Below are 20564 nucleotides of genomic sequence, written 5' to 3' on the forward strand. Positions count from 1 at the left end.
ATTGTCTCTTGGTGACTGATAGACATCTCAAAATGTCCAAAACTGACTCCTAATCCTCTCCCACCCCAAAAAAAACTTTTCTTCCCAGAAACTTTCCCATATTAATAAATGGCAACTCCATTATTCCAACTGATAGGTCCAGAACCTTAGAGTGATTCTTCATTCCTCTTCTCATATCCACCCCTAAGGAGTCAGCAAATCCTTTCAGCACATCAACTTTTTCTCACTGTATCTTTTACTACCATGATCCATACTACAGTCATCTCACGCCTATTTTATTGTAGTCACTTCCTAAGTAGTTTTCTCTGTAGCTCTTGCCCCGCTTTCAGTCCATTCTCACAGCAGCTAAAGTATACTAACAAACATCAAACAGATCATATCTCTCTTCTGCTCACAACTCTCCAGTTGCATTCCCATCTCACTGAAAGTAAAATTGCCAAATTCTTTTCCATGGCCCTAAGGCTCTACCTACTCTCATCCCCCGCCACTTTACTCATATGACTTCATGTGATACCATGCTCCTCCTCCTCCATTCTGCTCCATGTTCTCCTGCCTCTTACTGTTTCTCAAACACACTAACCAGATACCTGCTTCCGGGCAGGAGTGACTGATCATGACTGATAATGGTTTAATGCCACCTTTCTCAGAATATTTGCATTTAAAGACATAGCTCAAAGGGAAGAACTCTCAATGGAGGAATGATATCAATCCTTTCAGAAGGACTTGGGAGAGATTCTTGGGAGGAAGTATCCCTCTTATGTTCTCAAATCACATAGTTTGCTTAGGATGTGATATAACACCCAACTTTATTGCTTAAAGGTTTTCACTGGACTTTAGAACTAATAATCTTTCCAAGTTCTCCTTTTTCCCATTATTCTTTAACAGTCATAGATAATAACTTCTGCTTTTCCTTTTCATCTTACCTTTAAAGAAGTCATTCAATCTGCATAATTTTGGGGTAGAATTTTTGAAATGTAGGTTTCATAGACAAAATATTTACCTCTACAAGTAACTGGTATTAGACTGGTCAGTACCTGGAAGCCTCTCTTCTTTGAAAAGGAGTATATTCCTATCAAGTTCTCTTTGCAGTGACATCTTTAGATTGGCAAATGTGGCTCCATGTCTTTACAGTTTTCCTTTTCTTTGCAGCAAGCACTTGCTCAGGACTGACGGTGACAGTGCCATCGCACACTATCCATGGCATCAGGGGTCAGGCCCTCTACCTTCCTGTGCACTATGGCTTCCACACTCTGGCATCAGACATCCAGATCATATGGCTGTTTGAGAGACCCCACACAATGCCCAAATACTTACTGGGCTCTGTGAATAAGTCTGTGGTCCCGGACTTGGAATACCAACATAAGTTTACCATGATGCCACCCAATGCATCTCTGCTCATCAACCCATTACAGTTCACTGATGAAGGCAATTACATCGTGAAGGTCAACATTCAGGGAAACGGAACTCTATCAGCTAGTCAGAAGATACAAGTCACCGTTGATGGTGAGTCCACTATAATTAAACATGGGCAGCAGGATAGCATGGTGGTTGGCAAAGGCTCAGAAATTTGGACTACCTGGGCTTTAGAAGCATGCTCTACAACTTTGGAAAAATTAATTAAACCTCAAAACCCCAGTGTCTCAAATTATATTATCTACCTTATGAAGTTTTCTTAAGATTAAACAATACATTGACTCCGCATGGTACCAAGCCAAAGGTACTCAAGCAGTAAGTATAACTTACTATTTGTTTGCCTGTAAACTTTCAAGTATAAAGTTATTGGTATAATGAGATGGAGAAAAATCTTATTTCCTTAGTAGCTAAATGCATCCTGGAAGAGATCTATCTTTGTCACATGAAGATTTTTATTTTGGTAAGCTGTTTGGGGGAGGATGAGACTGGCTTAAGGGCCATACTTAAGGAAAAATAGGAATTGCTAGAAATGTCCTCTGAGGTGGTATAGGGCCGGTTAACTTTTAAACATTTATTTTCCTTACTGATAAATATCAATAAGGAATATCCTAAATACCCAATTTCAGATTTTTCCTTCTAAAACTGGTTTACCTTACTACCTCCCTGCTCAATACCACCATCAGTTCTCATCTGGACTTTCCTAATAGCCTTCCAACTAGTCTCCCTGCTTCTGCCCCTGCTCCCCGCAAATTAAAATCTTTCAGTAGCTTTCTGTCTTACTCAGAATAAGTCAACGTACTAACACTGACTAAAAGGCCCAACATGCTCTCCCTTCTCATACCCAGACCTGTCTAATCCTTTCTCCTATCTCTCTTACCCTCACCCATTCTGTTTGACTACATTAGCTGACTTTCTTTTTCTAGAACAGGCCAAACACACTCACCCCCACAAGGCTTCAGTATTTGCTCTTCACTCTACCTAGATTGTTTTTCTCCCACATATTAGTGGAGCTCCGTCCCTTATTTCCTTGGGGTCTCTGCCCAGATGTAACTTTACCTGTGAAACGTTTTCTGACCACCCTCTGTAAACACACACAAGCATACCATTTATCTCTAATTCTACTTTCTTCTTTAGCATTTATTACCACCTGAACATATTATCATTTTTTATTTGTTTATGCTTTCTATTCCCCACCTAGTATACAAGGTCCACGAGTGCAGGGAATTTGTATTAATTGCTGCTTTGTCCTTCATGCCTAAAACAGCTGGTGCCCCTTAGTAAGGGCTCAGTAAATATCTATGGAATAACTGAGTGGCAGAGGGGAGATAGGAAAGTCTGGGGGGCAGCAAGAAAGAATTGAGTGGCAGACGGTAGACAGGAAAGGCTGTAGAGGAACAAAGACACAGAAAGTTTTAGCAGATACCTAGAGAAAAACAGGATATCCATTATTTGCTAATGTGTACTAAAATCGGATCTGTTTAGGGAAATGCAACCAAAACTTAGTAAAACTTTGATAGGGATTTAGGGACCGAGTGAAAAATCCTCTTGGGAAACTTCCGCATCTGGATCATACTATTTTAATCAAGTGTGTGATCACAATACAATGACTGTTCTAACGATTTGTTCTCGTTCAAGACCATTGATGTACAACCAGACCATATATATTTGCACACAGACACATTTTGAAAATAAAAATGACATTGCAAGTTTTTTCTAATAATGAACATACACACTCGTTGTCTTTAAAAAAATTGTAATAGTGTAAACAGAAGCTTTTCCAAGTCCTTCTTTTTGCTAGGAAATATAAAGAATTAAATGGGGAGCCAGTTGATATATCCACCTTGAGAATGAAGGTTTCAGAACTACTCAGCTCCCCTATAAGTTGCCTTTCAACCTTCTTTCTCATTATCTTCCATTTCCTCCTGGCCTCTCTGGACTGTAGAACTGGGTCTGTATGTACCCTAATGTACATTTTCCAATGTAGAAAATGTGAGCATGAATCAAGACAAATTTTACCTGAGGAAGATGCATCATCCCCAATTAAAATCTTAATAGGAAATTGAAGCCTAAACGTTGAAGCCAAGCATCTGTTATTTATGTATGATCTCATTCTCCCTGTATCCTGTAATCATACATAGAACAAGATTATAAAAACATATCTCAAGCAGGAGATGGTGGCACAGTGCCAGAGTTCTCGCCTGCCATGCCAAAAACCCATGTTCAATTCCCGGTGCCTGCCCACGCAAAAAAAAAAAATCTCTCCAAAATGCAAGAGAGAAGCATTACCGAATCTTCATTTTCCTACTTACTGCTGTGTAACACTGGTGAAGCCACCTTTCTTTAGCAAATAAAGTGATGATAAATGAAACATGCTGGTAATGGTTATGGATACCTATTTAATTTCCACACTTTACTATCAATTTTAAAGCTATAATTCAGGAGAGAAATATGTACTCTTTCTTGAAAATTTATTCCTGTGACAGTTATTATTAAGTGTCCATTGTATGCCAGCTCATGAAATAAAACTAGTTTCCTTTGACTTGAAGTTTCAACAGGAATTTCTATCGAATTTGTTTTTTATATCTCTAGTTTGTTAAAGAATCCAAAAAATGCATTTTATCCTATGTTCATATAGAATCAGTGTTTGAAATGTAGGCTTTGATTTGTGAAAGTGACTAACATAATATTACCACTCAAATACAAAGCAATTAAAAACATAATGAGTTCACTTACATGGAAGGAAAAGTAAGAAGTGCATATGTGATTCTCTAAAAGTTGCCTAATTCCCTAAAATTTTAATATATATGAACTGTATATTTACAAATAGTGCATAGAAATTTGTGTTCTCCACCCCACCTCAACCAGCTACTCTTGGGACATTAGGACAAGTCAAGAGAGAGGAATTGTAAAGTTTGTACAGGTGACTCTTTCTTTTTTTTTTTTTTTTTTTGAGGAATGTATAATAAGGTCAAAACCAGGAAGCTGGAGTTCTCTACCACTAACTACATTATGTACAAAATAAAGGGTTTTATTAGAAAATCCTTTAATAATAAGTTTCACAATTTGATTACCTCTGAAGATGAATTGGTTTTTTAAAAAATATTTTATCATTTCGTGTTTTCCCTGACCATTTATTCACTTAATTATTGCCTGAATTGCCTACATTTACAAAATGTAAAATGTTGGGATCATTTAACCAGGACTTAATATTTGAAAGATCTCATAGAGTTTTATTATAATACTATAGATGGCAAAATCATTTCTGTATCTCTTGATGTTGCAGACCCTGTCACAAAACCAGTGCTGCAGCACTGGCCTTCCTCCGGGGCTGTGGAGTATGTGGGGAACCTGACCATGACATGCCTGGTGGAAGGGGGCACTCGGCTGGTTTACCAGTGGCTGAAAAATGGGAGACCTGTCCACACCAGCTCCACCTACTCCTTTTCTCCCTCAAACAACAGTCTTCAAATTACTCCAGTGACCAAAGATGACATTGGAAATTACAGTTGCCTGGTGAAGAACCCTGTTAGCAAGATGGAAAGTGACACCATTATACCCACCATATATTGTAAGGTGTTTCATGAATTTTTTTCTGGGAAGTTCTTACAGAGGTAGTGACAGAGAATATCAAACCAGATGTCATCTGCTTTTTTCCATTTTTGTAGTTCAGGATTACCTCTGAGTAGGCACCATCTTGTCACAAAATATGTTTGCTAGCACAACCCTATTTTAAAGAGATCAAGTTAAGACACTGCTCAGGGGCCATTCAGGATACATTTTGGGATTTTTGTCCTTTGTGTAGTTTCATTTCCAATGGAAAGTGGGAAGCTCAATTTCAAGAACCCAGACCATGTATAGGATACCAAATTTAAATTATTTCTCCCCAAGTAGAAAGGTTGGTGATCTTAAGCCTAGAAAGGGATCCCTCTCTTCCTAAGCTAGGGTCTTCCTAAACTGACCATAGGCAGTAAGAAGTTTCCCAGGGTATACATGAATAGTATATCCCTGGGCAAGATTGTTTTTTCTTCTCCTTTTCTCTGCTCTATTTTTAGAGACAGGGCTCAGAGAGGATCACAGTCAGAGAAAATGTAATTATTCTGCAGTAAGGTATTCAGGTTTCCAGGGATTCAGTGATTTTTTCTGAATTGAATTTTTCTTTGATTCTTTTTGGGGGTATTTTTTTTTCTGTTTTTGTACCTCAAGTGCAGAGTTAAGTTTATCAAATTCTTCACTTCATGGCATATTATCATCACCAACCCAATAAGTTCCCTCTCTTTATTATTTTGTTTCCCCAGTCCTTTTTACTCTCTAACACCACCTTGATGTACTTAATTTTGCATTCTAATTTCTGTTTAACAAATAGTTCCTCCTCTACACTAATGACATTTTGGGCAACATAACTGTTTTGGAGGGCTAGCCTGTGCCTGTTAAACAGCATCTCTGGCCTCTACCCACTACAGAGTAGCACCCACTAGTATTTCCAGACATTGTCAGATGTCCCCTGGGGAGCAAATCCATCCCATCCCCATCCCCTGGATGATAGCCAATGGCTAATCACACTGAAAATCTTGTTATCAGGTACCAGATAGCTTCATGTTGAAAAGGGGTGTCAACGTTATGGGGTAGGAGGATGCAGCTGGTTGAAGCTTTGGAGAGAATGATTACTCTGGGTTTCAGGGGTTGCCTAGACTATGAACCATCTGGAGGTTTTAGGTTGCTGAAAATTAAACTTATTGAGTGAAATTTTTATAGAGGCTCAGAGCTCTTTAGGATTTATAGAACTACTATTGGGTGGGGGTTGGCATACCACGACAATTGGCAATATCTAGCTGAAGCTTACATTAGAGCAACCTTCAGAATAGCCTCTAGACTCTATTGAAATCTCTTAGCCATTGATACCTTATTTTGTTGCATTTCTGTTCTCCCTTCTGGTCAGGTAGACATTGTTGATCCTAAGTTGCTAGGGCCAGGGACATCCCTGGATGTCATGTCCCACGTAGGAGGGAGGGTAATGATTTTCCTTGCAGAGTTGGGCTTAGACAGAGAGAGGCCACATCTGAGAAACAAAAGAGTTTCTCTGAAATTAACTCTTAGGCATTATTATAGGTAGGTTTAGCTTCTCCATTACAGATATAAGTTTCATAAGAGCAAGCGACAAGATCAAGGGCTTGGCCTATTGATTTGGGAGTCCCTAATGTTTGAGAAAGTATCAGGGATTTCCCAAGTGGGAAAGTTTAATAGTTCCATATTTTCTCTCCAATCCTTCAAGGGACTTTGCCAATACTTTTTAACTATCTGACCAATATACTCTGCATTAGGCTATACAGAATTGCAAGACCTCTTTCCTAATTCTAGGCTGCATGTGTTTAGGTTGTTTAACCAAACTGGCCAGACAGCTTAAGTTAGATTTTGTGCTACAGAAGGGTTTTGGACAAAATAACATCTCTCCCTTTGGTATCATGCAGTAGTAGGTGAAGGGTGACAGACAATATCATCCTTTACTCTGTATTCTGATTACCCTAGTCCCAACCAGATCGGCTTCATTCTTATCTCTAATTGAAATCTGATCTCTTTTTCAACTTAACCGTTCCTGTATATAGGAATGCTGATTTTCATAGCTGCAGAACTCCAGCTATGAGTCTTAGGGTCACAAAGGTACCCAGGGTTCCAGGAAAATACAAAATTATATACATATAACACAGCATCTCAGAATTCATCCTAAAGCTCAGGAATAAATGTGACTGCTATAAGAGCTTACGATTTAGGCTCCAATTCTCCTATAAGTGTTTTCTAAAAGAGACTATACAATATTCATCTTATTGTTTCTGGCTTATTTTGCTCAACACAATATGCTCATGGTTCATTAACCTCTTCGCATGCCTCAGGACCTCATTCCTTTCTGTAACCGCATCATATTCCATCATATGTATATACCACTGTTCGCCCTTCTGCTTCTCAGTCAATGTACCCTTCGGCCACCTCCATCCATTGGATATCATGAATAATGTCACCATAAATCAGTGTGAAAATGTCTATTTGATTCCCTGCTTTCAGTTCTTTTGAGTATTTTCCCAGTAACAGGATTGTCTAATCATACGGCGACCCTGTATTTAGCCTCCTGTGGATCCACTACTACATATGCTTCAGAGGGGCTGCCCCATTCTGCTACCCTACCAACGTTGAATAGGTACACCCATCTCTCCACATTTTCTCTAGCACTCGAATCTTTCTGTTTATTTATTTATTTTAAATCTGCAGATTTTGTTGAAATATATTCATATAGTATATATTTTACCAAAAGTAAAGTGTTTTACAGTATCCTCACTTAGTTGTACAATCATCACTCGCAATTTTAGACAATTTTCATTGCTCCAAAGAGAAAAATGACAGAAAGACAGAACCATACCAAAAAGAAAATCCCAAACTCCCCTTAACTCTGTCCCCCACCCGTTATTTACCCCATGATTGTTTTGTTCCTAGTGATGTATTTCTGTTAAATATAGATCATAGAATGCAATAAGTAGTTTTTCACATATACCCTCCTATTATTAACTTCTTGTACAGGTGTCATGCTTTTGTAGTAGTTCATGCAAGAACTTATCTCGTTAGTAACTAGTCTGTACATAAAAGGTAACCATTTCCCCTTCTCTAGCTCCTGTCTATGTCTAGGTCCCCTATATTTTACGTTTTAAGACTCTGAGTTTACATTTTTGAGGGAGTTCGTATTATTGAAATCATACAGTATCTTTTTTGTGCCTGCCTTTTGTGAGGACTCAGCATTATTATGTCCTCAAGGTTTACATGCTTCAGGACCTCATTTCTTCTTACTGCTGCATAATATTCCATCATATATATATATGATATATATATATATATACCATATTTTGTTTATCCACTTGTCTGACGATGGAGACTTGGGTTTCCATCTTTTGGCAATTGTCAATAATGCTGCAATGAACATTGGTATACAAATAGCTGTTCATGACACTGCTTTCAGTCTTCTGGGTATGTAGTGGATATATAACTCAATATTTTGTTTTCTGAGGAACCACCAAACTGTCTTCCACAGTGGCTATACCATTATACATTCTCACCAGCAATGAATAAGTATTCCAATTTCTCCACATCCTCTCTAACATTTGTAGTTTCCTGTTTGTTTAATGGCAGGCATTCTTATAAGTGTGAGATAATGTCTCATGGTGCTTTTGATTTGCATTTCCCTTATACCTAATAAAGATGAACATCCTTTTGTGTGCTTCTTAGCCATTTGTATTTCCTCTTTAGAAAAATGTCTATTCGTAACTTGTCCATTTTATAATTGGGCTGTTTGCTCTATTATTGTTCAGTTGTGTGATTTCTTTATATATGCTAAGTACTAAACCCTTATCACATATATGGTTTCCAAATATCTTCTCACATTGTCTTGGCTGCCTTATTACCTTTCTGACAAATTGCTTTGAGGCATAGAAGAATTTGATTTTGAGGAGTTCCCATTTATCTATTTTTTCTTTCTTCTGTTTTGGCTGTAAGTCTAAGAAACTACTTCCTATTACTAGGCCTTGAAGATGGTTCCCTATATTTTATTCTAGAAGTTTTATGGTACTGGCTCTTACAGTTAGGTCTCTGATTCACTTTGAGTTAATTTTCATACAGAATGTGAGGCAAGGGTCCTCTTTCATTCCTTTGGTTGTGGATATCAAGTTCTCCCAGCCCCATTTATTGAAAAGACTATTCTGTCCCAGTTCAGTTATTAGGGGGCTTTGTCAAAGATCAATTAATCATAGATCTGGGGGGTATATTTCCAAACTCTCAATTCAATTCCATTGATCACAATGTCTATCTTTGTGCCAATACCATGCTGTTTTGACAATTGTGGCTTTATAATAAGCTTTGAAAGCAGGAAGTGTAGATCTCCTGACTTCATTCTTCTTTTTAGTATGTTTTTTGTCTATTCAGAGCCCCTTTCCCTTCCAAATAGTTAAGCTAGCTTTTCCAAATCTTCAAAGTAGGTTGTTGGAATTTTGATTAGTATTATATTGAATCTGCAGACCAATTTGGGTAGAATTGACATTTTAATGATATTTAAGCTTTCTATCCATGGCCATGGAATATTTTTCCACCTGTTTAGCTCTTCTTTAGTTTCTTTTAGCGATTTTGTGGTTTTCTATGTACAGGTCCTTTATGTCCCCAGTTAAGTTATTCCTAAACACTTGATTCTTTTAGTTGCTATTGAGAGTGGATTTTTTTTCTTAATTGTTTCCTCAGGTCATTACCTGGTATAGAAACATTACTGATTTTTGCACAGTAATCTTGTAACCACCACTTTGCTAATTATTTGTTTATTATTTGTTTATTAGTTCAGATAGCTTTGTCATAGATTTCTCAGGTTTCTCCAAGTATAGGATCATGTCATCTGCAAATAATGAAGGTTTTACTTCTTCCTTTCTGATTTGGATGCCTTTTATTTATTTTTCTTGCCTAATTACTGTAGCTAGAACTTCAAGCACAATGTAGAATAACAGTAGTGACAGTGGGCATCCTTGCTTCATTACCACCTTAGGGGAAATGCTTTCAATCTCTCAATAATGAGTATGATGTTGGCTGTGGGTTTTTCATACATGCTCTTTGTCATATTAAGAAAGTTTCCTTTAATTCTTACCTTTTGTAAAAAAAAATTTTTTTTTTTTTTTAATACATGGGCAGGCACCAGGAATCAAACCCAGGTCCTCTGGCATTCCAGGCAAGCGTTTCTGCCTGCTGAGCCACCATGGCCCGCCCTGTAAAAAATATTTTTATTGATAAATCTTAACATACAAACATAACATTCCATACATGGTGTACAATCAGTGACTCACAATATCATCACATAGTTGTGTATTCATCACCATGATCATTTTTGAACATTTGTATCACTCCAGAAAAAGAAATTAAAAAAAAACTCATACATACCATACCCCTTACCCTTCCCTCTCATTGACCACTAGTATTTCCATCTGTCCAGTATATTTTGACCTTTGTTCCCCCGTTTACTTGTTTATATTTTATCCATACTTTTTACTTATCTGTCCATACCCTAAGTAAAAGAAGCATCAGACACAAAATTTTCACAATCACACAGTTATGTTGTAAAAGCTATGTCATTATACAATCATCTTCAAGAAACAAGGCAACTAGAACACAGTGCAACAGTTTCAGGTACTTCCCTATAGCCACTCCAATATGTCATAAACTAAAAAGGTATATCTATATAATGCATAAGAATAACTTCCAGCATAACGTCTCAACTCTGTTTGAAATCTCTCAGCCACTGACACTTATTTTGTCTCATTTCTCTCTTCCCCATTTTGGTCAAAAAGGCTTTCTCAGTCACTTGATACTAGGATCAGATGAATCCTGGGAGTTGTGTCCCACATTGCCAGGGAGATTTACACCCTTGGGAGTCACATCCCATATAGGAGGGAGAGCAGTGAGCTCACCTGCTGATTTGCTTAGAGAGAGAGGCCACATCTGAGCAACAAAAGAGGTTCTGTGGGGGTGATTCTTAGACCTAATTTTAAGTAGGCTTAGCCTATTCTTTGCAGGAATAAGTTTCACAGGGGCTAACCCCAAGATCGAGGGCTTGGCCTATTGATTTGGTTGTCCCAACTGCTTGCAAGAATATCAGAAATTCTCCAAATGAGGAAGTTGAATATTTCCTTCTTTCTCTCCATTTTACCTTTTGAAGTGTTTTTATCAGAAAAAGATGCTGAATTTTGTCAAATGTTTTTTAGCATAAATCATGACAATCATGTAATTTTTTCCTTTCAACTTGTTAGTATATTGTTTTACATTGATTGTTTTTCTTGTGTTGAACCACCCTTGCATGCCTGGAGTATACGTCACTTGGTCGTGGTGTATAACTCTTTTATTATGCCATTGGAATCTATTTGAAAGTATTTTATTGAGAAGTTTTGCATCTATATTCATTAGGGAGATAGGCCTGTAGTTTTCCTTTCTTGTAGTTTCTTTATTCAATTTTTGTATTAGGGTGATGCTAAACTTCATAAAATGAGTTAAGTAGTGTTCCTTTTTCAATTTTTGGGAAAAGTTTTAGCAGAATGGTGTTAGTTCTTTTTGGAATGTTTCCAAAAATTTCCCCATGAAGCTATCTGGCCCTGAGTTTTTCTTTGTAAGATTTTTCATGATGATTGACTCTCTTTACTTTAAATGGCTTGTTGAGGTCTTCTGTTTCTCTTGAGTCAGTGTAGGTTGTTGGTATGTTTTTAAGAAGTTGTACATTTCATCTAAGTTGTCTAGTTTGTTGGTGTATAGGTTTTCGTAGTAACCTCTTATGCTTTTTTATTTCTTCAGGGTCCATGGTAATGACCCCCTCTAATTTCTTATTTTATTTAGTTGTATCCTCTCTTTTTTTCTTCACCAGTCTAGATAAGGATCCATCATTTTTATTGATTTTCTCAAATAACCCACATTTGGTTTCATTGATTCTTTCTATTATTTTGTTGTTGTTGTTGTTCTCCAATTCATTTATTTCTGCTTTAATCTTTGTTATTTCTCTTCTTCTATTTGCTTTGGGGTTAGTTTGCTGTTCTTTCTGTAGTTCCTCCAAGACATCAATTAAGTCTTCAATTTTTGCTCTTTCTTCTTTTTTAAAATAGGCATTTAGGGCAATAAATTTCCCTGCTCAGCCCTGCCTTTGCTGTGTCCTATAAGTTCTGATATGTTTTATTCTCATTTTCATTTGTCTTCAGATATTTACTGATTTCTCTTGCAATTTCTCCTTTGACCCACTTATTGTTTAAGACTGTGGTATTTAATCTTCATACATTTACAAAAGTTCTGATTCTTTAGTGGTTATTGATTTACAGCTTCATTCCTTTATGGTCAGAGAAAGTGCTGTGAATAATTTCAGTCTTTTTAAATTTATTAAGACCTGTTTTGTGCCCCAGCACATGATCTATCCTGAAAATGTTCCATGAGCACTAGAGAAGAATGTATATCCTGATGTTTTGGGGTACAATGCTCTATATATGTCTGTTAGATCTAGTTCATTTATCACATTGTTTAGATTATTTTTTGTTCCTTTATTTCCTTAATGATCCCCTGTTTGGTTGTTCTATCTATAGAAGAGTGTGGTGTATTGAAGTCTCCCACTATTATTGTTGAAACATCAATTTCTCCCTTCAGTTTTGCCAATGTTTGCCTCATGTACTTTGGAGTTCCTTGATTAGATGCATAAACATTTATGATTGTTATTTCTTCTTGGTGAATTGTCCCTTTTATTAATATGTAGTGTCCTTCCTTGTCTTTATGATGCCTTTACTTTTAAAGTCTGTTTTGTCTGATATTAGTACAACTATCCTTGCTTCTTTTGGTTACAGCTTGTATAAAATATCTTTTTCCATCCTTTCACTTACAATCTATTTGTATCCTTGGCTCTAAGATGAGTCACTTGTAAACAGCATATAGATGAGTCATATTTTTTAATCCATCCTGCCAAATTGTATCTTTTAATTGGTGAGTTTGTCTGTTAACATTCAAAGTTATTACTGCAAAGGCAGTTTTTAAATCTAACAGCTTGTCCTTTGGTTTTTATTTGTCTGATCTAAATATTTTTTCCTCTCTTTCTTTTTATCCTTTAAGTTACCCTTACAGATACTCTTCAATTCTGTGCCCTCCCACAGACCTCTCTTGTCTATTTTTTTCCTATCTGACAGAATTCTCTTTAACATCTCTTGTAGGGCCAGTCTCTTATTAACAAATACAAAAACAAAATTTGGTTTTGCCTATGAAAATTTAATCTCTCTCTCAATTTTGAAGGACAGCTTGAGTGAGTAAAGAATTCTTGGCTGGAAATTTCTCTCTTTCAGAATCTTAGACATATCATACCACTGCCTTGTCACTAACATTGTGTCTGTTGAGTGGTCAGAACTTAATCTTATGTGGCTTCCCTTGTATGTGGTGAATATTTCTCCTGCTGCTTTCAGGACTTTCTGCTGATCTTCAGCATTTGACAGTCTGATTAGTATGTGTCTTGGAGTGGGTCTATTTGTATTTATTCATTGGACATCTTTGATTTGCATATTTATGTCTTATTTAAGGGTCTCCAAGTATATCTTCAAATAATCTTCCTAATCCTTTCCTCTTTTTACTTTTTCTCTTTCTGGGACACTGATGATTACCATATTGTTGTGCTTCATGTTGTCCATCATTTCCCTGAGATCCTATTCAGATTTTCCCATCTTTCTCACCATTTGTTCTTTTGCATGTTTATGTTCATCTGTCCTATCCTCTTGTTCATTTATTCTTCCTTCGGCCTCTTCAAATCTGCTGTTATGTGACACTAGTATATTTTTAATTTGATCTATCGTTCATTTTCATAAGATCTGCTATTTTTCTATTTATTCTTTTTTTTTTTTTTTTTTAACATGGGCAGGCACCGGGAATCGAACCCGGGTCCTCGGGCAGGCAAGCATTCTTACCTGCTGAGCCACCGTGGCCCACCCTATTTATTCTTTCAAGTTCTTCTTTATGCTTTTCTAATGTCTTCTTGATGTTCTTTATGTATTTAGCCAACCAACTGAACTTATTTAGGATATTTGTATGGACATCTTTAGTTAGTTGATCCAAATTCTGTATCTCCTCTGGTGTTTTAATTTGGTCATTTGGCTGGGACATACTATCTTGCATCCTCATGAGCTTTGTGATTTTCTGCTCCCTTCAAGGCATTTGATTATCTTGATTAGGTAATTTGAAGGTTGATTTCCTTGGCTTGTCTAAGATTTTGTAGCTGCTTGGGTTTGCATTGAAAGTCTCCTCTTGGACTTGGTTTGTCAGTAATTCCCCACCAAACCAAGGCCAGGATCTCATACAGGAGGTACAACTCTAGTTGGACATCTGATAAAAGCTAGGCAGAAAAGCAGTTTGCCAGACTGCACTCTCTCTGTCTTCCAAGCAGATGGCACTCTTAGGTTACCTCTTCCCCTCAAGTCTTGCTTTCCCTGACTAAGTCAGCCGGCTGGGTAGTGTGACCCAACCAGAAACAAAGCCAGTAAAGGCCACAGGTCTCCGTGTGTGCTGAAAGCCGCCAACCTAGGGCTGGGAATTGGGCAGTGTGTACCTCAGTGGAGAAGCACTTACAGGCACGTTTTACTGGTCTCCAGGCTCCTATGTGGAATGACCTTAGGCTGTGGGACTGAATAGTTCCACTACCCTTGCCCACAGTCACCCTCGGGTGCCAGGTGCTACAGTATATCTCACTCCCATATCCCCACCTCTCTGCCCATGCATGCTCTGAGTGCTCCGGGCCTCTGTGGTGACAGGATGGAAGGAGCAGGACCCAAGGAGTCTCCTTTTCTGGCCAATTGTCAGATTAAATAGGCTCTGTATCCCTCCTTCCACCCAAGGGAGACTGGGGAGCTCAGCCAAAATCAGGCACCCAAGCAGCCTGCCTCCCACGTTGGGGGTAGACACTGTGCTCTGCAAGGTCTCTGTGCATAGGTATACCAAGTCTGCTGGCTTCTGGGTTTCCCACAGGAGCTCCCAGATTCCGAGCTGAGAGGGAAACTCTCTCAAGCTGATACAGTGGTAGGAGTGCAGGAGCATGTTGCTCCTACAGCTCCCACTCTGGCCTGTGCGGTTGCAACTCTCTCCATCCTCTCAGTCATAATTTCTCCATTTTTTTTCATCTAGGTCCTCTCTATATAATGTAGAAGTCCCTCTCTGGTCACTCATACACTGGAACTGCTGTCTTGGTCATTTTTCTGTCACTTCTCTAGTTGTTGCACAGAGCAGGGGTGAACTTAGCCTATCTTATTCCACTTACTTCCTGGAAGCCACTTCTTTATATTCTTTTAAACATAGCCTATGGAACCCTTACAGAGAAATATGTCAGGGATAAAAACCAATGAAAGATAGTAGAAGAAAAAGCATTTAGAAAATGTGTATATGTGGGATATGTTTACACATTATGAATATGAATTATCTATATAATTTAAGAAAGACTTTTATTCAGTGGCAATTATAAATACAGTATTATTAATATATTATCTTGATTATTTTTTTATTCAAATGCAGAAATCTTCATTTGGTCAGTATTGCATCTTATTGACATTCATTCAGTGATTGATTCATTTATAGTTTGACTTGATTCAAAAATCAGACATCAGTGACTCATTTGTGCTAGCCAATTTTACCCATCACATAATATATAGAAAACACAATCCAGACCCATTAATAATTTTTCTGCTAATTGATACCTTAACCTATTTGTTTTTTTGTTTAGTTAATTGGTTGGTGTGGGGCCATAAGAATTAAATAAAATGTTTATCATCTGGAGAACTGCAATTTATCATATCTGTTGGAGTGGCACCGGCACATTTGCAATCTTTATCATTCCATTCAAACTATGAATATGTGCCTTGGTTGATGTAATTACCACATCTCTTTCATTACCTGGCTATACTCTCCTCTTCCTTCACAACAACATGTTCTTCAGAAAGGCTTACCTGTCCCCAACTTGTCCTGCTTCATCAATCTCGCCAAAAGGTTTGCTCTCCTGTAGCACCTTATGCACATCTCTGCCCTTAGATTCACCTCATATCATTGTCTTTAATTCTCTCCCACTCATAAATGCCCCATCCTAAGTAGGAGGTCTGCCTGATACATCTTTGAATCCCTCAGGTAAGACCTGACAGAGATTAAAAACCCCATAAAGGTTTCTTGAGCTTGGCTAAAATGGAACATTTTATCTTTCTTTATGTTCTTGTAAGATTCCAGTGTTAGTTGATGAAGCTATAGAAAGGGTAAATTCCCATTATAAAATGTCAGGTTCCTAGTTATAATACTTTGGTCCTTTATTTTTTTCTGACCTTTAGAAGGTTCCTCAATAATCTAGTAAATGTCACATTCTAATATTCCCCCACAGAGATCTATATCATTATTTAGAATTGCAACTGGAATCAACTATTCAGTTTTCTTTAGCCACTCTTTTTATGACTGTTTGTTTTGTGAACACAGGAATTATTTTTTGGCAGAAAGAAATGTAACAAAATCTATCAAGATTGGGCAGGAAACGGTGGCTCAGTGGCAGAGTTCTCTCCTGCCATGCCAGAGACCCGGGGTCAATTCCCAATATCTGCCCATAGAAAAGAATATAAAAAATTTAGGAGGAGGTTCGCAAAGGCTTAAACTGTACTGGTAATTGATCCCTTAAACTAAGTGAAAGGCAAATAAAAATGTTTATTTAAAAAAAATCTGTCAAGATTGAGCATATATTGATGAGCTTTTGATGGCATAATATGATATTGGCTTTGGTGAAATACAATCTCATGCTGATAATTCAAAAAAATATCTACTTGTGGTTCATGAAATGTATATACTTTCCAGCTCCAGTTGTAAATAATAATCCAGTAACCACTGCATTTTGTGCACAACATATGGCACTGCTGCAGGGAAGTAACTCTAAATGATAAAAATTAAAGGGGGAAAAAGGTCATTCACATTAAATGGTTACCATCTGCTCCCTAGCAGGGTGGCAAGCATCATCATGACAGAAATTTAGGTACTCTTCCCGCCCAGCCATAAATTGTTAAATAGAACAGATGATATGAGATTTTACAAGTCATTTGGTAAACAGCTATTTCTGAAGCCAAGAGTTCGTTTCTGTTGGGAGCTCTCTGCCACAGGCAAGAAGCTGAACCATAATCCAGAGACAAAATGGAATTATCCTTCTGCGTTCATCTTCAGTGTCAGAGGCCTCTCTGGTTGAGTCACTCCAAATGTGTTCAATTGGATTGCCCATTCACTTGAATAATAATTGCCCATCACTGCCCCTCAAACTAGAGTGATGATCAGCCTGAAGTGCTAATGGGAAAGAAAATAACAAAATCATAGTGTTCATAGTTCACAGTATATGGTTGGAAGAAAATAGGTTATAAGCAGTATGTAAAATATGATATTACTTTGTGTGATATATATGAAAGAGAAAGAGATACATAGAAAAAAGACTTAAAGATCATACAACGAAATGTAGATACTGGTTCTCTACAAAGTGGCAAAATTATGGGTGACTTTTTGCTTTATCTTTGTGCTTCTCTGAATTTTAATATTTTTTACAATGAGCTTGTTTTTCTTTTATAGTCAGATAAAATGTCATATTTTAAGAAATCATATTCGAACCAAGGCTCTAAAATGCTTCAAGGTATTAAATATGTTCAAAAAAGTGGAAGAAAAAATTGGTTGAGAAGTGGGGAAATTTGAAACCGACTCTGAAAAGCCATGAATAACATAAAACTAAGGCAAACAGAAGACAAAGACTATGTCAATCATACAACCCAACAAATGAGGAAGTAGCAAATCAAATTTGAACATAGAAGTCAGTAGGGAAGATAGCTAAGTGTATCAGATTCCTTTCTTTAGAAGCATGGTTTATTTTTAAAACTAAACTAATGTTATTAAATTAGATCATCAACATTAATCAACAGCCTTGGCTCTAAGTGACTTTGGGCTTCCTCCCCAAATTAAACCCATTCTTAGAGATTGAAGAATTACTACTTCTGAGAATATTCCATTATGTTGCAAGGTTCTAAGGCAATTCCAAATAAGGAGTTCCAAAAAAAGTTTTAAATAGTATCAGAAAGCTTTAAAAGGAAGAACCCTCATTTCTACATGTGTTAAATAATCAGGCAATTTGTTTTTATAGTAACATTCTGTAAACCATAAAGGCCTGTGGAAGACAGAGATCTAAATTGCATGACTGTATTTCTATAACTACGCTTCTGTCCTTGATTAAGCCTGCCTCCCTCTATTCTCAGAAAGCCTCTCAGACTTTTGTTTTTGTGCAAAAGCTCGGGTCTCTTGCTGTTCCAGCTGATTTCTCCCCTGGTTTCTCTCTATATGAACCATAAACAGTGCCCCATCACCATAAACAATGTTCTAAACAATGCTGGCAACACGAAGGGTCTTGCTGCATCCCAGGGCTTCTTTTTATTCCCCATATATTAAATATATCATCTTACACTTAGTATCTCTTAAATATTTGTTGATTGATTAATTGGTTGACTGATTACAGAAATAATATGTATTTGGACAATAATTTATTATAAAACTAATACTATAAGTTAGACCAAAAGGAAGTATTTTGATATAGAAATGTATACCACTTTTATTTTACTTCTTTTTAGGGAGGTTGCATGGATGATTACATGCAAATATTTAGAGTCCCAAATTTGCTACTTAACAAATGTGACCATGGACAAATAGATCATTTAAGCGCCTCTTCCCCCATCTTACAATGGGAATAATGTCTACCTCATGTGGTTGCTGTAAAGATTAAATATGGCCATCTATATAAGCACTTAAAATACCTGGCACATGGTAAATACTCAATAATGTTAGTTATGATTAGGTGTAAAATGAGTACACTCATAACTAAAACTAGTTTTTTAGATTAGAAATCAAAATTTAGACTGGATAAGAAAACGAAAAGAATATTTCTTAATTTCCCTCTTTATTTGTTCTGTGGCCTCAAGAAAAAAAGCAATGGGAAATGTCTCTTTATCTCTTGGCAATTTGATACCATAGAAATGTCAATGTGCTACAGGAATATCCCAGTATGATAAAAAGAAAACACTATGGAATATCCACAATTAAGCAATTATTGTTGATCAGTGAATATTCGTTAAAGATAATGTTATATTTTTTTCCAAATGGAATACTAATCTAACTAGGGAGAAGGAAGTTTAAAAATTCTTTAGCTGTTAAAATATCACGAAAATAGGCAACTTTCATATTATTTGCATGGATTTGTGTTCTGTGTGAAACAAGCTGCCTTTTATAAATATTTGCATGACCTATCCCAGCACTGAGAAGAAAAACAGATAATAATCAAAGGATGGTTGTCAGAGAAGAAATAGGGCCTGTAATCTATTGTAAATATGGTTTCAAGTACCATTATTGTTTCAGAAAAATTGAGTTTGTCTAACAAGATTGCAGATTTATCAATATATTACCCAAAAACTTAGCACCACAATCATGACACCAGTGTCCATAAAATGATACACTGTTTTAAGACTTCTATTTCAAATAAGTTCAATTACATCTCAAGTAACTTCTATTTTCTTTGATATTAGAATAAATTTATTTTACATTTTTATCATTTATTAGGAATCTAAATGAGGACCAATTGCCCAAATATAATATGAAGACTTTCATAGAAAGTAAAATGTTGCTGAGTTCTCCCAGATTCAAAAAGTATGTCATGATTACTTATTTTACTCCTTTATTTCTTTTTTATATTAATACAGATGGACCATATGGACTTCGAGTTAATTCAGATAAAGGGCTAAAAGTAGGGGAAGTGTTTACTGTTGACCTTGGAGAAGCCATCCTTTTTGATTGTTCTGCTGATTCTTATCCCCCCAACACCTACTCCTGGATCCGCAGGGCTAACAATACAACATTTGTCATTAAGCACGGTCCTCGCTTGGAAGTTGCATCTGAGAAAGTAGCCCAGAAGACAACTGACTATATGTGCTGTGCTTACAACAATGTAACTGGAAGACGAGATGAAACTCACTTCACAGTTATCATCACCTCTGTAGGTAAGCATAGCATAGGAGGGAAGGATACCAATAGGACACAATTGTGTGCTGGCCTTGCCTTTCCTCTATTTTATACTGATGTCAAAGAGGAAATTATCGTGGGTTATTTCAGATGCTCTAAGAAACTCTCCTAACTAAGCTATGGTTTACATAAGTCAATAAAAGCAAATCAAAACAGAATGGATTTCAGTTGCTGGCTCTGAAGGGCTGTGAAGAAAACGGGAATTCAATAAATTACTTCTAAATGTACATTCTTGTTTTCATAGTTTTATCAATAGGAACATAAGAGAATCATTCCGAGTTTCTTCTATTGTTTCATTAGGTCAAATGAATAAATCTCCATGAATTGGAAGTCTCATTTTCCTACTACCTATTTCGCTCCCCTTGTCACTGCTTTTCATGGGCTTCTTTTCCTCATTCATTTTAAATACCTAGTATCTGTGGACATTCTCACCAGGGGCCTCAATGCCTGGAAACTACACAATTTTGTAAGTCTGTGGAATTTTGCGTTCTTTAGAGGAACAACTTTCAGTTAATTTTCAGAGTGATCTC

General features: G+C 36.9%; 1 protein-coding gene across 6 annotated transcripts in view; it reads left to right on the plus strand.

Moving 5' to 3' along the window:
- HEPACAM2 (HEPACAM family member 2) overlaps positions 1-20564 on the plus strand; it is a 55121-nt gene that overhangs the window by 17535 nt on the left and 17022 nt on the right. For 5 of the 6 annotated variants that reach the window (XR_013160555.1, XM_077123825.1, XM_077123786.1 and 2 more), the window contains exons 2-4: positions 1150-1503; positions 4697-4981; positions 19716-20012. Coding sequence is in view for 5 of the 6 variants with exons in the window: in XM_077123786.1 (XP_076979901.1) it covers positions 1150-1503; positions 4697-4981; positions 19716-20012 (936 nt within the window). In the remaining variant the exon portion in view is untranslated. Of the gene's footprint in view, positions 1-1109; positions 1504-4696; positions 4982-19715; positions 20013-20564 lie in introns of those variants that run through there. The other variant, XM_077123794.1, reaches the window with a different exon arrangement.

The sequence above is a fragment of the Tamandua tetradactyla genome, chromosome 1 (assembly GCF_023851605.1).
Source record: "Tamandua tetradactyla isolate mTamTet1 chromosome 1, mTamTet1.pri, whole genome shotgun sequence".
Taxonomy (NCBI): domain Eukaryota; kingdom Metazoa; phylum Chordata; class Mammalia; order Pilosa; family Myrmecophagidae; genus Tamandua; species Tamandua tetradactyla.